The sequence below is a fragment of the Siphateles boraxobius genome, unplaced genomic scaffold (assembly GCF_051911475.1).
Source record: "Siphateles boraxobius isolate OS27281-9 unplaced genomic scaffold, OSU_SipBor_1 13, whole genome shotgun sequence".
NCBI classification, from domain to species: domain Eukaryota; kingdom Metazoa; phylum Chordata; class Actinopteri; order Cypriniformes; family Leuciscidae; genus Siphateles; species Siphateles boraxobius.
In genome coordinates, this window is record NW_027508733.1 from 27,156,650 (window position 1) to 27,177,239 (window position 20,590).

The 20,590-nt window shown below is 42.4% G+C and overlaps 2 protein-coding genes across 2 annotated transcripts; both read right to left on the minus strand.

Annotated features, from left to right (window-relative positions):
* Positions 1-1,921: 1,921 nt before the first annotated feature.
* Positions 1,922-10,218, minus strand: LOC143736198 (uncharacterized). Its single transcript, XM_077226854.1, has 2 exons — positions 10,178-10,218; positions 1,922-4,837 (listed from the first exon to the last, which is right to left on the minus strand). Exons 1-2 carry the CDS (start codon positions 10,216-10,218, stop codon positions 2,644-2,646), a joined length of 2,235 nt encoding a protein of 744 aa, XP_077082969.1. The 3' UTR covers positions 1,922-2,643.
* A 5,969-nt stretch (positions 10,219-16,187) lies between these two features.
* LOC143735534 (adhesion G-protein coupled receptor G7-like) lies at positions 16,188-18,251 on the minus strand. Its single transcript, XM_077225721.1, has 3 exons — positions 18,171-18,251; positions 17,700-17,812; positions 16,188-17,589 (listed from the first exon to the last, which is right to left on the minus strand). The coding sequence occupies exons 1-3, from the start codon at positions 18,249-18,251 to the stop codon at positions 17,244-17,246; spliced, it is 540 nt and encodes a 179-aa protein (XP_077081836.1). The 3' UTR covers positions 16,188-17,243.
* Positions 18,252-20,590: the final 2,339 nt, after the last annotated feature.

Below are 20,590 nucleotides of genomic sequence, written 5' to 3' on the forward strand. Positions count from 1 at the left end.
CAGTCTAACGATCCAACGGTAACTGCTGGCATCTCAGCCTTCCTGACAGACATTTCTGGCTGGATGAAGGACCACCACCTTCAACTAAACCTTGCAAAGATAGAGCTACTTGTGTTCCGGCCAACCCGACACTTCATCACAACTTCACCATTCAGCTAGGCTCGTCATCCATTACTTCATCAAGGTCAGCCAGGAACCTTGGGGTTGTAATTGATGATCAATTTAACTTCATATACCACATTGGTAGAACTGCCCAGTCATGTAGATTTGCCTTGCACAACATTAGGAGGATCAGGCCCTTCCTAACAGAGCATGCTACAGAACTCCTTGTCCAAGTGCTTGTTCTATCCAGACTGGACTATTGTAATGCTCTCCTGGCTGGTCTTCCTGCTTGCTCCGTCAAACCTCTGCAACTGATCCAGAATGCTGCATCCAGAGTGGTCTTTAATGAGTCGAAGAGAGCACACGTCACTCCTCTCCACACAAAATTGCACTGGTTGCCAGTTGTCGCTCACATTAAATTCATGTCAGTGACGTTTGCCTACAGAACTTTTACCTAAACTCATTACTTCAGAATATATGTGCCATCCAGAAACATGCACTCTGCAAGCGAATGTCGTCTTGTGGTACCATCTCAAAGAGGCACAAAATCTTTTTCTCTGACCTTTACCATGACTATTCCCTGCTGGTCGAATGATCTGCCTAACTCAACCAGAGATGCTGAGTCCGTAGCCACTTTCAAGAAACGGTTGAAGACGCATTTTTTTCGGCAGCACTTGATCCAGTAATACCTACATTTTCTCTTCTATTATATTTTGTATTCATTTTTTTTTTACATGTACTGCATTAGATTAAACAGAGGGGTCATAGCACTTGCATATTGTTGTCTACTGTTAGATTAACTGCTTCTATTGTTCTCATTTGTAAGTCGCTTTGGATAAAAGTGTCTCCTAAATTAATAATTGTAAATGTAAATGGAAGTGTCAGGGTCTTTATTAATATAACTCAGATTGTAAAGAAGAAAGTCATATACACCTAGGATGGCTTGAGGGTGTTTAAAGTGAACTACTCTAATAATAACTGAGATACTTCCCTCACCGTTATTGCTTCTTCATGCTGGTAAGAAAACTTCAAAGTGAGAGGGTCAATTCCACTGTAAGCCTGTTTATTGGTCCAATGAGGGTTTCCAATAATACAGGTGAAGGTCTCTGCGTGTTACTGTCTTCCCTTTTACGCAACACAACAAGATTAAATGGAACACACTTTTCTCATATGTATTGACTCGTTATTTCATCTGACTCCATAAATGAAAAAGGGTTTTAATGATATCTGGGTATCATTAAAAGTGAGCGAATGTCTGATTATTCTTTTGAAACTCTTTAATTATGTTTTACCCGTTCAGATTAGGAAACTATGCCGCTTAGAGGTCCTCACATCTACTGCGGGTCTCACGATCACAATCTCGTCAGTTTCGTCACTAAACAGAGGTTTTGACTAATATCTCAGACGGTCGGATTCACCCAAAACACAATCAGAGATACTTTTATTTTAGTCCCCTTGAATTGCATACACTTGAACTTAATTTAATAGTTATACTTTAGTAGAGGTTTTGGCCCTATTATAGGTATGAGTCGACCAACGATACTTTCCTCATAATAGTTTAGACTGGCCAAGCCCGTGATCTCTCACGTACACTTATCTAAAGTTACATTAAATTAAGACAGAGGTAAAATAGACGTACCCAAATTTAGGCTGGTCAGGCAGCGCGTTAGCTACCCCTAAACGGAATGCCCCGTCTCTACAAAGCAAGTACACTTGAACTAGTGACAAAGTATTAGCCGTCGCCAATCTGACGCAGAATTGCGGGAGCATACGAATCCGATAATCTCCTTGGGAGAACAAACTCAAGAGTCAATCAGAGTAAAATCAAACGTTTACAATTTATTTACCAGGTAATGAAGCAATAATTCAAAATCCAATTCATGAGAATAAAATCATCAGTTGATCATATCATAACAGAAATTAAGGAATTTGTAGAAAGTATTACCTGGCAATCAGAATTACACACAGCGATTGTGTGGGCAGTCAACCTACAGACTCCTCGAACCTTTTGCCCATTTTCCTTATAAACCCAGATAATTCAATTTGCTTACCAAATGGTAGTGTCTGCCATTATAATTAGATTTGGTCCCCTAGTGAGGGGCTCACAACTGTGAGATCAGAATGGAGGATCTGGGGGAGGGAACACCTTAGAGGGATACACTACTTCTCATATTTTGTAACTTCTTTTAACTTTCTATTATGGTTGGGAGAATGAGACCATTTTACCAGGCGCACTGAGATACTTTAAATGATACCAAACATGCATAGTTACTTATTTTGTACACATTTAACATTTCATGGGTTTTCAGTGAGTTTCAGGTGAGCAGGAGAAGGGGGGGATTGTTCAAGTGAGGTGTGAGGTGTGAGTTGCACTGTGTGCTGCGTCTCGGATTCTGCTGTTATATCATTATGCAAGGGAGGGTTCAAATGTTAATTCTCAGGAGCCTTTTGTTTCCACCAGGGGTGGCCCAGACTTTTCGGCACCCGCCTTACAGTTCCCCCATTTGGCACCGTGGGCCACTCATAGGGTTTCCTGCGGTGTCACTTCAGTCTTTGTAAGGTGGGCAGCTGTAGGGGGCTGAGAGTTAAGATCGTGTTGGTGGATGCTTTGACTGATCTGATGAGGTGTCTGAAGTAACAACATTGGAGTAGCGTGAAGGAGAATATGAGTGCGCTTCCAACCGCACAACCTCGAAGTACCCAGTCCCACCAGGTGTATGCCGTCTGTGCCGATCGAGTAGATGAGCTAGACAGGATCTGTGCAGTCTTTCGCGCCAAGTTTGTCTCTACTTGCGCTTGAGAGAGGTGGTACTCTGTTTGGAGGATGACGTTCTGTACCAAGTCCATTGTGTCGACCAAAGCTTGTGTTCCGTGTTCATAAAAGGTGTCGTCCCACCATGGGGAGACCTCGGCGTCCTTTGGCATCCTTCCGAGGATGTCGATTTGACCCATAGAAAAATCCTCTGTCACTTCCAAGCAAAAGGAGTGATTAGCAGGACAGGTCAGTCCTCCATATGTGAACGAATTCATCTCACTGATGACGCACCACTGTGTATGAGACACTTGAACAGCATTTGAATGGCCATGCAAAGATTCAACATTTAGGAGTTTGCTATCATTGGAAGAGAAAGGCTGCAAGGTGTTACATGTACAAACAACGTAATTGTGAGTTTCATGACAACAAGTGCGGCTGGTAAATAAGGTCTCAGTACCCTTCAAAGTCATATATCCAGTGAGGTGATCCCATTTAATTACCTGATCTTTAACTACCACGCCAATGGACCGAATAGTAGTGGAATTTGGATAAACTTGATCTGGGTGGATTAAAGGAAAAGTGGCAAAAAACCCAATACAACCAATACATTCGTTTCCTGTATACATCATAACTGTGGATAACAGTTCTGAATACTTAATATTTTTCATTTTTTCTGAAGAGAACCATCTATGCAAGTCTAAAACCTCAATTAAATCATTCAAAACATGTCTAGGGGTCTTGTGAAGACGAAGGTCTAAAATTTCCTGTCTTGTTGCAGTGAACAAATCTTGTGCATATGATCTGCAGGCTAAGTCACGTTCGATGGTACGGGTCTGATTGAACAATGTGTGGCTGATCGTTAGAAGCGCCTGCGCCTCGGAACGAACTGCTTTGATAATGTTATCATTGCTATTGGTGATGTGTTGAAAACCAGTGGCCATCTGATCTGTCAACCATGTGGAGAATTGGGATTGTTTGCTTATTTTATAGGTGTTGGCTGCTGAATTAATTGATCCAAACAAGCCGGCTATACTGCTGAGTAGGTCTCGCTTTGAGCGAGTAGGTGGAATTTGGACAGCAAGTCTGTCTTTGTAATCAGAAATTAAATCATCGATTCGTGACTGTAGCCATTCATATGACTCATCATTAATATTACAATGTTTTGTGTAGGCAGAGAATATGTTGGAAATGTTGTATGTTACATGTGTCATTATCAAATTTACATCATGTAATAAAGTCTTGTTGATGTTTCCTCTAATCAGTCCACCAGGTGGAATTGAGTGCAATTCCGGACACTTTTTGGGTTTAGTGTATCCACAGGTGGTCAAATTAAAACAATAAGTAATAGTCCATGTACAGTTGTGGGGATTGGTGAAATTGTCTATGCTATGTGAACATTTTCCGACACAATATGTTCCTTCCTTCCGGTTGGTCCACACAAAAGTTTTTGGTTTTGGCTCGTTAGGTGTGTACGATGTGAGATTATACATTAATTCTGTGAATCTTATATGGGTGTCATTATGTGTTTCAGTATGTGTGCACCTATATGTTGCAGGTTCCAAATTTTTTACATAATAGCACAATTTTGGATCTATGCCATTGTTGTTGTTTTCGTGTAGAGTGTGCATGTTGCCTATTGTGTCGCCTGTATCTATCTTAAGTTGATACCAGGCAGTGAGATTGTGCATGAATTTTGGTGCTTGAGTGTATCCCGAAATGTTTTCTGAAGGTGGGTGGGTGCTACCTGAACTACAGCAAATTTGTGGTGTGCAATTTGGATCCGGTACTATACCGGGAGGCCATGTAGCTGTCTCTTTAGGTGCGACTGTGATTTTTGGTGTGGATGGCCCCTGGGAGAATTTCCACACCCACCTCCCACATTTCAGGTTGTGTGTGAGTGAAACCCTTTGGCCCAGTCTGATGCACGTGGACCCGGACACTTTCCTTTCATCCGGCCTCCATGGGATCGCTGCAGTCGACCTGGAAGGCAGGAAGAGAAGACAGTGACAGTTAGTTATTTATTCTGCAAACTTTTAAATGATTTGCACTGAGACATGTGATACCATCGCAGTTTCCCTTTTACGGTTGTGGCCACACAGCTGTTGCATACAGCTTTTATTTCATATGGCCCATGCCATCGGGGTGTGAATGCACCTTGCTTCACAAAAACACGTATCATTACCATGTCTCCTTCTGAGAATTTTACCTCAGAGTTTGGGTTGAATTGTGTATCATTTATTAAGTCTGATTGCTGTTGTTTCAGAGCAGCATGTGCATGTAGCACTTCCAGTCTGTCTCGTAATTGCTTTAATACAGACTGTTGAGTTGCAATCACGAGAGGCCCCAGGTCTGCTGGGGTAATTTCTGGGTCGACGGGCAGCTTCATGACTCTCCCAGTCATGAGTTCAAATGGACTGATACCTGTGGCTTTTGAAGGAGTTGCCCGCAATACTGTTAGGACCGTGGGTAGGGCATCAATCCATTGGTTTTTGTGTTGTGCAACCTGTTTCGAGATGCTTTCTTTTATGGTGCGATTAACGCGTTCCACCATCCCGGAGCTCTGCGGCCTGTATGAAACGTGAAATCTTTGTTTGATGTTTAGCATCTGGCATATATGTTTCATTATCTGACCTGTGAAGTGTGTGCCCTGATCAGATTCAATTTGGATTGGTGCTCCCCAGAGTGGGAGGATTTGGTTCGCTATCACACGTACCACTGTGTTTGCATTGTTATTGCGAGTAGGAATCGCTTCGACCCATTTGGAGAATTTGTCAATTATCACAAGGCAATAACGATATCCCCCTTTGGCACTGGGTAGTGGACCTATAAAATCCAATTGGAGCGACTCCCAAGGTCCTTTGGGTGGCTCTGGTCTGCACAGTTTTGTACGGCCAGTTCTACCTTGATTAATGGTAGCACATACGATGCATGTGTCACACCATCTTTGAATGTCTGATGCCATCTGTGGCCACCAAAAGTTCTTTTGTATAAGCTGTTGTGTTTTGGGGGCTGATACATGTGCATAATCGTGGTACAACTTTATCACTGGTTTCTGCAGGGCTTCTGGGACGATGTATTTGTCGTCTCTTAAAATCATGCCTTCAGTGACCTTGACTAATTGGTCCTGCTGCAGGTGCGGTGTCAGCTCCCCATCAGAACTCCACAGTTCTTGTTGGTACTGTTTCAAGTCAATAGGAACAGTCTGAATCGCACTCACAGCAGGAACAATCAGTCTGTCAGGCTTCCATTCATCTCCCTTTTGTGCTGCTAATTTAGCTAATTGATCTGCGATGTTGTTGTTTTGTTCGTTTTCATTTGGATTTTTGTTAATGTGTGCGCGCACTTTGACGACGGAGAGTGTGGAATCACGTTTTTTAATCTCCTGCCAAATCGAAGTTATGATGTTAAAATGTTTTATCGGCGTTCCGGCAGATGTGAGGAATTTTCTCAACTGCCACTGTGCCATAAAATCATGGACTGCACCAAAAGCGTATCGACTATCAGTGTATACACACAGCGGCTCGTGATGTGATCTGATTGCTTCGAGTAATGCAATAAGTTCAGCTTCTTGCGCAGATGTGTTTTCGGATAGTTTGATTAGCAATTGGTTAGTGCCGGAATTGGGAGAGTGAGGAGTCCACACCGCACATCCTGTGTGGAATTTGCCATCATGCCAATATCGGGAACCATCAATGTACACCAGTGTCTGATTTGGAAGTTCTTGATCATGAACTGGGCTCTGTGCTTCCGGTTTGGTTTGGCATGTGTGTGGGTGGCCCTCTACATCTCCCAATAAATGAGGTAATATTCGGTCGTTAACAGTTGTGATTTCACGTGCCTGTATGTCTGCTAGCCATCTTGCTAACCTTTGCGACGACACACCTTTTATTCGGCCCTGCAACAGCATTTGTACTGGCGTGTGCACTGTATGCACAAGGATAGGTTGAAAACCTACAACCGGTTCAGTTGTTGTCAACATCCAGTGAACCGCCAGCACGTGCTGAGTGCATGGGTCGAAACCCTGTTCGACCGTGGATTTCTTTCGGCTGTAATAGGCGATCGGACGCAATTTTCCCCCATGGTCTTGAGCTAAAACGCCACTTAGTGTGTTTTCATTCACATCCACTTGTAAGTGAAAGGATTTTTTGGGGTTCGGCAGACCGAGCGCGGGAGCACAGCATAAGTTTTCTTTTAGACTCGTAAAGGCTTTTTCGTGTTCCTCTGACCATTCAAGGACGTCAGAGGGCTTTGATTTTCCTTTTAAGAGAGAATATAATGGCGTGACGATGTTTGCGAAGTCTGGAATGAAGTCTCTTAAGTAGTTTGCTGTTCCTAGCACTTTCTGCAACGCGTTCAGCGTGTGTGGTCGGGGAAGTTCAGCAATGCATTTTCGCCTATCATCTGTTAATGCTCGGTGGCTTTGCGTTATTGTGTAACCCAGGTACTGGACCTCGCTTTGTGCGATTTGAGCTTTTTCTTTGTTTAATTTGAAGCCAGCTTTGCCGAGTGTTAACAATACTTCATCAACGAGTAACAAATGATCATCAATTGATCCCTCGGTCGCGATAAGTATATCGTCAACGTAATGAATCACGTTTCCGGTCCCTGTCAGTGGATTGAGCGCGTCTTCTAATGCCCTGTGAAAAATCGCAGGACTGTTATGGAGACCTTGTGGCATACGTTCCCACGTGTACTGTATTTGATTCACAGTGAAGGCCAATTTCCACTGATCAGCGCGTTTGATTGGGATGGACCAGAAACCGTTCTTTACGTCGAGCACTGTAAACCAAGACGCTTGTGTTGAAATCTGTGATAATAATGTCGACGGATTTGCCACTATAGGTGTAGCCTTGGGCAAAACTTTGTTGAGATGCTGATAATCAATGCAAAGACGCCATTTACCGTTCGATTTTGGTACTGGTAAACACGGAGAGTTGCGTGGTTGAACTACATCGACGGACTATTCCTCTGATTTCAAGTTGTTGTACTATTTCATGAACAGCCGACTCGGCCTCTGGTTTGATGCGGTATTGTTTTTGTGGGGGAGGGGGCTCCCCCTCAATGCACACAACAAAGTCAATGAGACCGCAGTCATGTTCATGTGTAGCCCAAATGCAATCATGTTTGTTTACCATCTGTTGAATGGGATCTGGGGTGGATATGGACATAATGTTCGTTCTGTTTTTTGGTGGGCACTGTTTTACTGCTTTGTCTGTTTTCAATTCAATTTGTTTTTCAAAGCAGTGAATTACAAAGCCATACTTTCGCATAATGTCCATTCCCAGCACAGTCCCTTCACTGTTATTAGGTAAATACCAGAGGGGTTCTTTCAATACGGTCACGCCTAAATCGAGTTCAATTGGCTCTGTTTTTGTCGCAATCATTGACGTGTCGCCGATGCCTGTGACCTGAATAGTTTCGTTGGTTAAAGGTAGGGGAATGTCTGTACAGGAGCAAGATGCGCCAGAATCAATAAGTACGTTAGCTAACCGGCCTCCTAAATTAGCCCTTATTTTTATTCGGTTTCCACTCTTAATTATGCTCCCTACGGCGATGGAGGCCACGTACCCCTATTGGTTATGATGTTTTTCAGTCGTTCCGCTCGCGCTGTGGGCGTCGCCATTTTGACTTTTTCGTTTTTTAAACTCTGTGATGAAATTCGCGAATTGTTTGTACAGGTCCGAGTCGTCACTAGAGGGCGTTTTTTGGCAAAGTTTTGCTTGTTCTTTTAAATCTCTTTCTCTTTTTTGGCAATCTTTCATTAAATGGTTAAACTTTTGGCAATAGTGGCATTGCATTTTGCTTGGAGATCTTTGGTTAAATTTGCCTGGGCTGTTCCCTTCTGTTAACCATTGTGCGGACGCAACGCTACGGGGTTTTGATCTCCATCTGCTTTCTATCCTAGTACCCCAGTCTACTATTGCTCTGAACGTGTTTTCGGCCGGGTCGACGCCATTTGACAGAGCCTTTTGAACTGGAATGCCAGCATTGTTCTTAACAAGTTGTAGTAACACGTCATGGTTGCGCTCTACATTCTCTATGCCTGAGTGTTCTCTGTATGTTACCCATAACCGTTCAGCGTATGTTTCAAACGACTCATTACTCGCTTGTTTGATTTCTAATATTTTGTTCCAGTCTGCATGCGTCGGTCCCCTCATGTCTAACAGTGCCTGTTTAAGACGCTCGTAGATTATTTCGTCGGTTTCATGAACGTTTCGGTTCATTATGTTGCCAGATTTCATATCTGCGGTGAGTTTCGGTCTAAGCTCCTCAGGGATAGTGAGGAGAGCTATTTGCCATACATCTCGAATTTCTAATTTGTAAACAGTGGCCTGTAACATTAATGCTTCCCAGTAGGGTTGAAACGGCCCTTTTCTCGGCATAACTCCTACGACTTGTTTATGTCTAGAACATTCTTCGCATGTTAATGGGCGGCTGATTTTTGTGATTTCATCATCCGCATTCGTCATAGTTTTAATCACAGCCATTTTAACTGATTTCTTTGGCAAGTCATTCGATTTTGTTCGAGTCTTTACTGGGCTTCGCAGGTTTCGCTCTTCGGGCCACAAGCTCACGAGAGCTCGGTTACGAGGTTCTCTCCGTGGCCTGTATCCTAATGCGGCGTCATCATCATCGTCACTAATGTTATCATTTATAGTCTCTAGATCAGAGGTTTCATCCAGTGCTGCTTGTTTAACTGCGGCTACTGGAAACCCTGATTTATCACAGCAATCTTCGAGAGCAGATATGTAATTACTGCCGGTTTGAAGTTTTCTTTGATTTTGATCAATTTTCGTGGCCATTTCTTCGCGCTGTCTAGCCCACCCTTGTTGCTCGTACGCGAACGCTTCGACTTGTTTTCTTAACTTTTGCAATTCGTCAGATCGCAATCTTTCTATTTCTTGGATATTTGCTATCGTTCGTTCCTTCTCGGTTATGGTCTCGAGGTCGTTACGACGAAGCAAATACACAATAGCAGCCGGAATTTTCTTGTATTTTGATTTGGATGTTAGTTTCGCACCCTCGGCAGAATACCAGGATATTATTTCGTTGTTGTTCCACTTTAAGTTTAATCCCTTGTCGCTTAATCGAACAAGGAGCTTTTGCAATTGCACGCCTAAAATCTCCATTATCTCCTCATCTACGCTGCTGCTGTTCTTTCCCTGAAAAGACATGTTTCCCGTCTAATTCTTCCCCACCGGATTTTTCGGTTCCGGTCTCAACAGAGGGTATTCCGACCCGTACTAAAAATGTGTCTATATGTGAAGTGCAAACAATCTCTCCCTCAACGCTTCTAAAAGGCAAATTAGATTGACTTACCACAGCAGCTGGAGATGGATGAGAAGGAGCTCAAACCTCATGTTCCGGGCAGAGTTCAAGTTGAATGTCGCGCCAGAAAGACGTTGCTCGTCTGGTTTCGAGATCACGTCGAGGTCACCACTTTGTAAGCCTGTTTATTGGTCCAATGAGGGTTTCCAATAATACAGGTGAAGGTCTCTGCGTGTTACTGTCTTCCCTTTTACGCAACACAACAAGATTAAATGGAACACACGTTTCTCATATGTATTGACTCGTTATTTCATCTGACTCCATAAATGAAAAAGGGTTTTAATGATATCTGGGTATCATTAAAAGTGAGCGAATGTCTGATTATTCTTTTGAAACTCTTTAATTATGTTTTACCCGTTCAGATTAGGAAACTATGCCGCTTAGAGGTCCTCACATCTACTGCGGGTCTCACGATCACAATCTCGTCAGTTTCGTCACTAAACAGAGGTTTTGACTAATATCTCAGACGGTCGGATTCACCCAAAACACAATCAGAGATACTTTTATTTTAGTCCCCTTGAATTGCATACACTTGAACTTAATTTAATAGTTATACTTTAGTAGAGGTTTTGGCCCTATTATAGGTATGAGTCGACCAACGATACTTTCCTCATAATAGTTTAGACTGGCCAAGCCCGTGATCTCTCACGTACACTTATCTAAAGTTACATTAAATTAAGACAGAGGTAAAATAGACGTACCCAAATTTAGGCTGATCAGGCAGCGCGTTAGCTACCCCTAAACGGAATGCCCCGTCTCTACAAAGCAAGTACACTTGAACTAGTGACAAAGTATTAGCCGTCGCCAATCTGACGCAGAATTGCGGGAGCATACGAATCCGATAATCTCCTTGGGAGAACAAACTCAAGAGTCAATCAGAGTAAAATCAAACGTTTACAATTTATTTACCAGGTAATGAAGCAATAATTCAAAATCCAATTCATGAGAATAAAATCATCAGTTGATCATATCATAACAGAAATTAAGGAATTTGTAGAAAGTATTACCTGGCAATCAGAATTACACACAGCGATTGTGTGGGCAGTCAACCTACAGACTCCTCGAACCTTTTGCCCATTTTCCTTATAAACCCAGATAATTCAATTTGCTTACCAAATGGTAGTGTCTGCCATTATAATTAGATTTGGTCCCCTAGTGAGGGGCTCACAACTGTGAGATCAGAATGGAGGATCTGGGGGAGGGAACACCTTAGAGGGATACACTACTTCTCATATTTTGTAACTTCTTTTAACTTTCTATTATGGTTGGGAGAATGAGACCATTTTACCAGGCGCACTGAGATACTTTAAATGATACCAAACATGCATAGTTACTTATTTTGTACACATTTAACATTTCATGGGTTTTCAGTGAGTTTCAGGTGAGCAGGAGAAGGGGGGGATTGTTCAAGTGAGGTGTGAGGTGTGAGTTGCACTGTGTGCTGCGTCTCGGATTCTGCTGTTATATCATTATGCAAGGGAGGGTTCAAATGTTAATTCTCAGGAGCCTTTTGTTTCCACCAGGGGTGGCCCAGACTTTTCGGCACCCGCCTTACACCACACAATTAGGGATGTCCCGCTACCACTTTGTCACTTCCGATACCGATGCCGCAGCTTTGGCTATTTGTGATACCGATATTAATCAGATATTTTTCTTTTATTCTATTTTATTCTTGAACAAATAATAGGCCTAATAAAATATATGGAAGCACTTTGCTCAATTAGCAACCTAAAAACATCTCACTCAAATGGAGAACAAATACTTCTACAGTATTTAGTCCACAACAACAGTTGATTATGAAAGACTACCACCCTTTATTCAAACACTACAACAACAAAAAATACAGCCAGGCAGACTACTTCAGTAGGCTACTTAAAGCTACCAACAGGTTTAAAGTTAATCATTAACAAGCTTTAAAATTACCCATTGATCCGTGTGTCACGGATGGAACCGGAGTCAGACTGGTGGTAAGTGAATAGGTTTATTTCACAGGTTTTGCAGAAGCAGACAAAGATATGGTGAGTATGAAGACAGATGATACTTTGTATGGTATCTTAGCTGAAGAATTAACAAGTGTCTCTTTTGCAGATGCAGGCGAAGGGTCCCAGGAACGGATGCAGATGAAAGGCAGAAGCCTGATTATAGGCTTGTATAATGTCCAACGGAAGGCAGGTAAGTAGCGGGTAAGTATAGCAGGAGAGTCTGTGGGTCATGTGTAGACGAGACCAGACAAAGAGTGTGTGAAGGGGAGCTGAATATAAAGGGAGGTGAGATGAGGATGTGCAGGTGATGGTGATCAGTATTCAGGGGCTAGTGAATGAGAGTGAGGAGTGAGTGAATGAGTGGGAGGAGTGAGTGAAGCTGGTGGAATCCTGACACCGTGTACTTTTGCGTCCATTTGTTTTTCCTTTTTAACCCGTGAAACGAAAAATTAACGGTTGTTGTATTTTTAAAACGCAAGTTGAACACCAATATTTTAGTTTGAACTGTATGCACACTAAAAGCTGCGCAAAAAAATAAATATTGACATAAGTTATATATAAATATATAAATGATAGAGTATTTTAAGTTGTTTCCACTGTTGAAAGAAAAACGGAAGTGTTCGCGCCCGGGCTCCGTGCCATGTAGTGCCTGCTCCACAGTCCACACTCTGCACAAAGCCTTGGTTGGATACAGTTTACAGCCTACGATTTATAAACTGAGGAGACAGATTGCAAAACCATGTTTATAGTACACCGAAGGTAGTGGGATGGGGTGTCTGTTGTGAGTTTGGGGGGACGTCAGCCAGAGATGTGTGTGTGTGTGTGTGTGTGTGTGTCTCTGTGTGTGTGTGTGTGTGTGTGTGTGTGTGTGTGTGCGCGTGTGTGTGTGTGTGTGTGTGTGTGTGTGTGTGTGTGTGTGTGTGTGTGTGTGTGTGTGTGTGTGTGTGTGTGTGTGTGTGAGACAGACTAACGTTACTGCCTGCTGAACAGAGGGTCGCCGAAAGAAGGATCTGAAGTGCCGGTGTTTCGGCTACAAAAACCCGCCAAACTGATCCGAAACCAGCCCAATTTTTATCGACCCAGCCAAACCAATTTTTTGCCCGAAAAATAGATTGCAAAACCACCCAATATGCGCCGCTTAATTGGATGTCGCAGCAAGGTAAATGCTATATTCTAGCATTGTTGGATAGGTATCGGATCATATTTTATCTCCGCTCCGCTCCAATCTCCGATCTAGCGTTCTGGGCCAGTATCGGCACAATACCGATGCTGTGGATCGGATTGGGACATCCCTACACACAATCATGCAGTACTTTAAATGATTAATGTTTAACAAACCTTAAAGGGATAGTTCACCCTAAAGTGACAAAAAAAGTCTTCATTTACTCACCCTGGTGTTGTGCTAATGCCACATGCCCTTCTTTCTTCTTTGGACCATAAAAAATCCGCTTGCACTCATCCATATAATGGCAGTGAATAGGGACCAGCAAAATAATCAAAAGTATCACAGAATGATCCCATGCAACACGTGTCTTCTGTTCCATGTGTACTGGGGGTATATAAAACAAACAAACCAAACAAAAGTTTGATGTATTTTTTTTTAATGAAAATCCTGTCCTTGGCAGTTAGTCTTCTCTGCACGGCTGCGCAATGTGTGCATTCTCTAAGTGCCACAGTTCACACCGTCTTGCCCAGAAAAAGCACACAAGTTGTGAGTAATCAAGATAAACATAAAAGCAACATGAAATGCCTAAAAATTCAGCTCAAAAAGGGATCTGTGTGCTTTTTTAACCGAGTTAAATATATCTGGGAAGTCTCAAACTCGCACATTGCCCAGTAGTGCACAGAAGACCAACGGGTAAGGTCACGATTTTTATGCAAGTTTCTGGTTGTTTTTTTTTTTTTTTTTCAAACCCTATAGTATACTCCCAGAACACTTGGAATATATGGCATGAGTTGCATGGGATAATTCTGTGAAGCTTTTGCATATTTTTTGCATAAAGCTTGATCCTGGTTGCTATTCAATGCCATTGTATGGACAAGCATGAGCAGGACATTTTGTTTTTGATTCTCCTTTTGTGGTCACAAAAAGAATGAAGGGCATACGGCATTGGAACAACACCAGGGTGAGTAAATGATGAGAAATGATTCATTAAAGTTTGTGAGGAAAACTCAACAGAAAGCAATGCTTTCTTGACATTAAAAAAAAAGGATTTATTTTGCTGTGGCGCTAATGATTCAGAAGGATTAATTAATTTATATAATTTTATTTGATTAATCTATTAATCCGTTCTTTAGTCAAGAGCAGTGAGTAATTTTCTCTGTTCCCTTTGTTCTTTGGTTAACTGTACTGACAGAAAGAATTAGTGGCTGCTGTCACTTTAAGACCAGTCGCTGCTGACAGGATCTCACGCGTCTCATTCTCTCACTACTCTTTACTTTCATTTAAGATTTTTTTTAAACTAATTTAAGACTGTTCTTGTGGGATACTCGATAAAACTGACATTTTGGCATAAATGTCCCTCTCCTTGTCTGTAGTCCCCACATGCTTCAAAACGTCCATCATCGTACCTGTACCGAAGCAAACCAACATCACCTGCTTAAATGACTGGCGCCCTGTTGCTCTGACCCCCATCATCAGTAAATGCTTTGAGAGACTAGTCAGAGATTACATCTGCTCTGTTCTACCTTCCTCACTGGACCCACTGCAGTTTGCATACCGCAATAACCGCTCCACTGATGATGCTATTGCATCTACAATACACACTGCTCTCTCCCACCTGGAAAAGAGGAACACATATGTGAGAATGCTATTTGTAGACTACAGTTCAGCATTCAATACCATAGGGCCCTCCTTGCTTGATGTGAAACTCCGGGCTCTGGGCTTAAACAGCTTGCTGTGCAGCTGGATCCTGGACTTCCTGTCAAACAGACGCCAGGTGGTTAGAATAGGCAGCAACATCTCCTCATCACTGACCCTCAACACTGGAGCCCCACAGGGCTGTGTTCTCAGCCCACTCTTGTACTCCTTGTACACATATGACTGCGTGGCAACTCACAGCTCTAATTCCATCATCAAGTTTGCTGATGATACTACGGTCGTAGGTCTGATCACCGACAACGATGAAACGGCCTACAGAGAGGAGGTGCTCACTCTGACGCACTGGTGTCAGAGGAACAACCTCTCCCTCAACATCAGCAAAACCAAGGAGCTAGTGGTCGACTTCAGGAAGAACGACAGAGAACACAGCCCCATCACCATCAATGGAGCACCGGTGGAGAGAGTCAGCAGCTTCAAGTTCCTCGGTGTCCACATCACAGAGGAACTCACATGGTCCGTCCACACTGAGGCCGTCGTGAAGAAGGCTCATCAGCGCCTCTTCTTCCTGAGATGGCTGAGGAAGTTTGGAATGAACCGCCACATCCTCACACAGTTCTACACCAGCACCGTCGAGAGCATCCTGACTGGCTGCATCACTGCCTGGTATGGCAATACTACCAGCCGTAACCGCAAAGCCTTGCGAAGGGTGGTGCGCACTGCCAGCCGTATCATCGGAGGTGAGCTTCCCTCCCTCCAGGATATTTATGCCAGGCGGTGTGTGAAGAAAGCTCGGAGGATCATCAGAGACTCTAGCCACCCGAGCCATGGGCTGCTCTCACTGCTACCCTCAGGCCGGCGGTACCGCAGCATCAGGACACACACCAGCCGACTCCATGACAGCTTCTTCCCACAAGCAATTAGATTTCTAAACTCTTGATCCCTCATGATCAATAACCATAAACATTCTAACTGTCAACACAGCACAACATAACCTACTGCATTTACATAATATATATATATATATATATATATATATATATATATATATATTTGCACCTTACGAGTATCTATTCTATGTATAATTACCTCTTTTTGTATTTTTGTATACTGTTGTATATTGTAAATTGTTGTATATTGTATATTGTTGTATATTGTAAACTGTTGTATATTGTACATTGTATATTATTTATTGTTCTGTTAGTGTATATGGTACTGTGAGTAATTGTGTCGCACATTAGATGTGTAATCTATGTAAATCTGATGTTTGCTGTAATTGTTTTCGTCACATCGTGTCATACTGCTATGTTGCTCGGAACTGCACCTAAGAATTTCACCCACTGTTGCACTTGTGTATATGGTTGTGTGACAATAAAAGGATTTGATTTGATTTGATTTGATTTGAAATGTTTGTGTGTTATTGTTAGTTCAAGCGCGAAAGAGAACTCGATCCTGGCAAGTGTCTTTCTGTGCGTCTTGTGTGTGTCAGGAGGACATTCACTGAGCGCGTTCTCTTTTCTCTTGTCACGCATGACAGATAGAACGAATGCTGCGTTAATTGCATTAAATATTTTAATGCTTTAAAGCTGGACAAAAATGAATCGCATGCGTTAACATTGACAGCACTACTTCGTTGCTGACAGAAAATGTTGCGGTTTAAAGTGGTCTCATTTTTATGGTAGGCCTACAGAATGTTTTTTGAGTAGGCTACACAGAATGTTCTACATTACATGTTTAGCTAACATTAACAGTCTGAAATTACCTAGCAGCAGTGTATGTTAAAGTTAGCTCAGTCAACGTGGAGCTAACATCAACAGGTGTAGACAGAAAATATGATTATCCTGACCTGAGCTAATTAATGTAAATCAAACCAACTCAGATCTCCTTTCTTTCTTTTCATCCATGATGACATTAAAGTCACCTGTTGTTGTTTCTGGCGTTTCATCTATGTCTGTGCCCCAACCGCTATACCTGCTCATTAGCGTGTTCAGTGAGTTATTTTTAGTGTGCAAGCAAAGTTCCTGGACATGGACATGTTCCATTGACACAGGCTCGGTCCTGCTCCTCCGTGGCGATGACGGCTTGCGTTTTAAAATAATATAACAAACGAATTTGAAAGTGGGGGTGTGGGGGGGGGGCACAAACAGGATTTTGAAAAGGGGCGGGGATATCCCCCTGTCCCCATAGGAAATTATGCCTGTGGTTTTTACCCATACTGAAAACCAAGCACAAACTACACAATACATTAGTGTTTTGTTCAATGTCCCTTACCCCATCCAATCGCCAGGGAGACCTTTGGAAAGCATGGAGGTGTTCCAGAGACTCTGTTTTTGAAGAGAAGAAACACATTAATGCCGTACAGAGTGTTCCAAGTGAATGTGGCCAACAGGAAGTACTGAAGGAGAGCTGTAAATGCTGTACAGGGACCCTCATCTAGGTACTTGTGATGGTCCGACTCAGGAACTATGTTCTGACCAGACACATTTGCCACACTGAGATGTTGGACAGGGTTGTTTATGCCGAAGATGAAGAGAAGGTAGAAAACCGTCATGCTCATGCAGATGTTCACCACTAGCAGTGTAGGACCGCCTCCTCTTGACTTCCTGTGGCAAAGTACATGAATATAAGTTATAAAAAGTTTTACCACTCAAATAGCTGTGGCTATGCCAGTGTAATATTTATGTTTATGTCAGTGTAAACTATAAGCCTTTACCTGGTTATGATTTGGTACACAGCTGTGACAGACAGACCCAGTACAGACAGAGTGCAGCCGGTGATGCTGATCCAATTTAAGGCTTCAGAATACTGATAGTTGATATCAAATGTCTGCAGAAATTGACACTAAAATTATAGTTGCAATGGACTTTAATTCACAGCATCATAGACTTTACACCCTTAAAAATAAAGGTTCTTTATTGGCATCTTTGGTTCATTGGCATTTCATGGAACATTTCCATTGCACAAAAAGTTATATAGTGGAGAACGGTTCTTCTGATTATTAAAAAATTTCTTTACAATAAGAAAAAAATGGTTATTTTAAGAATTGTTCAGCTAAAGGTTATTTGGTGAAGCAAATATGTATCTTCTATGGCATTGCTCTGAAAACCACCTTTATTTTTTTAGAGTGTACTGACCCATTTAAGTCAAATATCAATGATATTTACATCCTATAAATTTATCTTACCATCAGAATGGCAAAGTTTGCATTTTTAAATTTCAAATTTTTCGGTTTACAGCTGCAAACTACATGACCTGAGGTGTTCATTGTTTTGTTGCAGCCTTCTGTGCTCCAGTCATTTTTAGTGTAACTCCAAAACACACAAGCAAAGTCGTTGAGGGATAGTGTGGAATCGACCTGAAAGTTCAACCATGTATTAATTCATGAACCCCATACCTCTACTGACCTTCGTCAATGTCACACTAAGAAAAAAATGGTTTAGAACTATACACTGAAAGGTTCTTTAAGGGAAATAAAACCCCCTTTTGGAACATTTATTTTTAAGAGTTTGATTATTAATAAGCTACAGCAAGGCGTGTTGTGTTGTTGGACTAGCTGCTCACCCAATATGTGAATTCAAACTCAATGTGGTCAAATCCAAGATATTCTTGAAGGTTGGCAGATTTTACTCTTCTCTTGGTATCCAGAGAAGGTTCAAGCTTTTTGACTGAAAGAACTGATCACTATCATAGAGGACAAACCCAACATCTTTATCAAAATCTACAAAAAATAGGGACAAAGTTACTATAGTTAAAATATCACTTTCAACCAATTATTTCATGTGGAATAATTACAAAATACAACAAGGGGGAAAGTAGACCTTCACTGAACACGACATTCATTTGAAGGTCAATGTTATCTTTGGAAATCTCAGCCTGTGTCGTATCCAGTTGTATTCTGTCAGGTAAAAAGGTATCACTTTGCCCTGAAGAAATGAATATGAAAAGATAAACATGAATGTTAGTAGCACACTAACTGTCCAAATTCTTCAAAGAAATAAATAAGGATAATTACATTTTATTCAGTATACATAACTAAAGTTCAAGTATATTTTTACTTTATGTATAAGTATAATAATATCAATATACTAGTAGTATACTTGTGTGTACTATTTCAATACTACGTGGGACCAAATTGTCCCACTTTTTTAGTGCATAAGTGAACTTGTATGTATACTGATAGTTCCATTTCTGATGCTGTGTCGAAATACAGATACTAGGGGTCACTCTTGGGAGCCCCAAATACCTCTGATGTATTCAGAAAAGGTCAATGGAATTGGTATGTGCAACCAGATCAAACATCAGCGGTCTCTCTCAGCGTTTGCAGAGATAAGTACAGGGAGTTCCCGTGGGTGCATCAGCGGCATTCTGAAAGAGGCAATTTCCTTAATAAAAGAGTGAATTCCTCTAAAAGAGCAGCACGGCAGATCACCTCTTTTTAAAGATGCCGTTCAGTCCGTGTCCTTCTGGGTGCAGACGATTTCTCTCTCTCTCAGACGGCCACGAGTGATGTTTTAATCATTCTGGATGAGTTAGGCTGCTCATCCACGGGTGAGCTTAATTTCTTAAGCTGGGCTCATGAGGAAGATCAGTTATCAATCACTGCATCGGAGGGTGGGCTTATGCCTTCTGAGTTGAATTACTCGTCTGAACTTCCATCTTCAGGTATCATAGTTCAGTCTGTGGCTGACGCCGAGTTGGCAGCCACGACTTCCCGGGCCTCCGCAAGCATTGGGCTTGAGTTGACTTCTCCGCTCTTTTCCAAACACTCGATGCACAGCTGAGAACCCGTTCTTCCCGGAGATCTCAAAGTCGTGGGAGGCACATTTTTCAGCCAGAACAGGACTTGGGTCCACAGGACTTGGGGTGAGCCTCACTCCCATGGGAGGGTGGAGGGACATTTACATGGTCAGAAAGATAGGAATTTTCTCTTTCCCTGGGTCACACACACACATACTACGTATTTTTTTTTACGATGGACAGACATCGAATACCAGAACCTTGGTGGATACGAATACTTGGCCTCCTCGCAATTTGTTGCAATGGGTCTATGCAGAGAAAAAGGTAAGTGTGAGAGTATCAGGTGAGCAAAGTAGGTGTTTTGATACTCCATTCACCACGAGTGCCAAGGGACGCAAAACCTCCCAACGTGGCAACTCCTACTCCCCCTCGCTACCCACCTCACATGAAATGTGGTTCCATTGGTGCCACTAGTACAGAATCCGGACGCATTGGCTAGCGCTTTCCAGTCCATTATGCTGGCTCATCAGAACAGTCTGGTTCGGCTGTTCTTTTCTTCAGTTACCCGCACAGATACAGCAGCGTTCTTTGTACTTCAGTACGAGGCGAGAACTCTGCTGTCATTCGGGTGCAGATCGCTGTCCTCTAAGCGAAGGACAGGATGGAGCTTGTCCCTCCAGCCAAGAAGGGTTATACATCCCTTACTCTTTTCTCTGTATGAAGTTGGACTCGATCCCCAAGACAAGGACATCTGTCACAAACCATGCACAGTCAGTGTTGAACTGCTTGGAACTGCGCTACTTTGAAGATCGAAATGATTGTGTACATGATATGTCGATAACAACAACATATTAGTATTACAAGAAT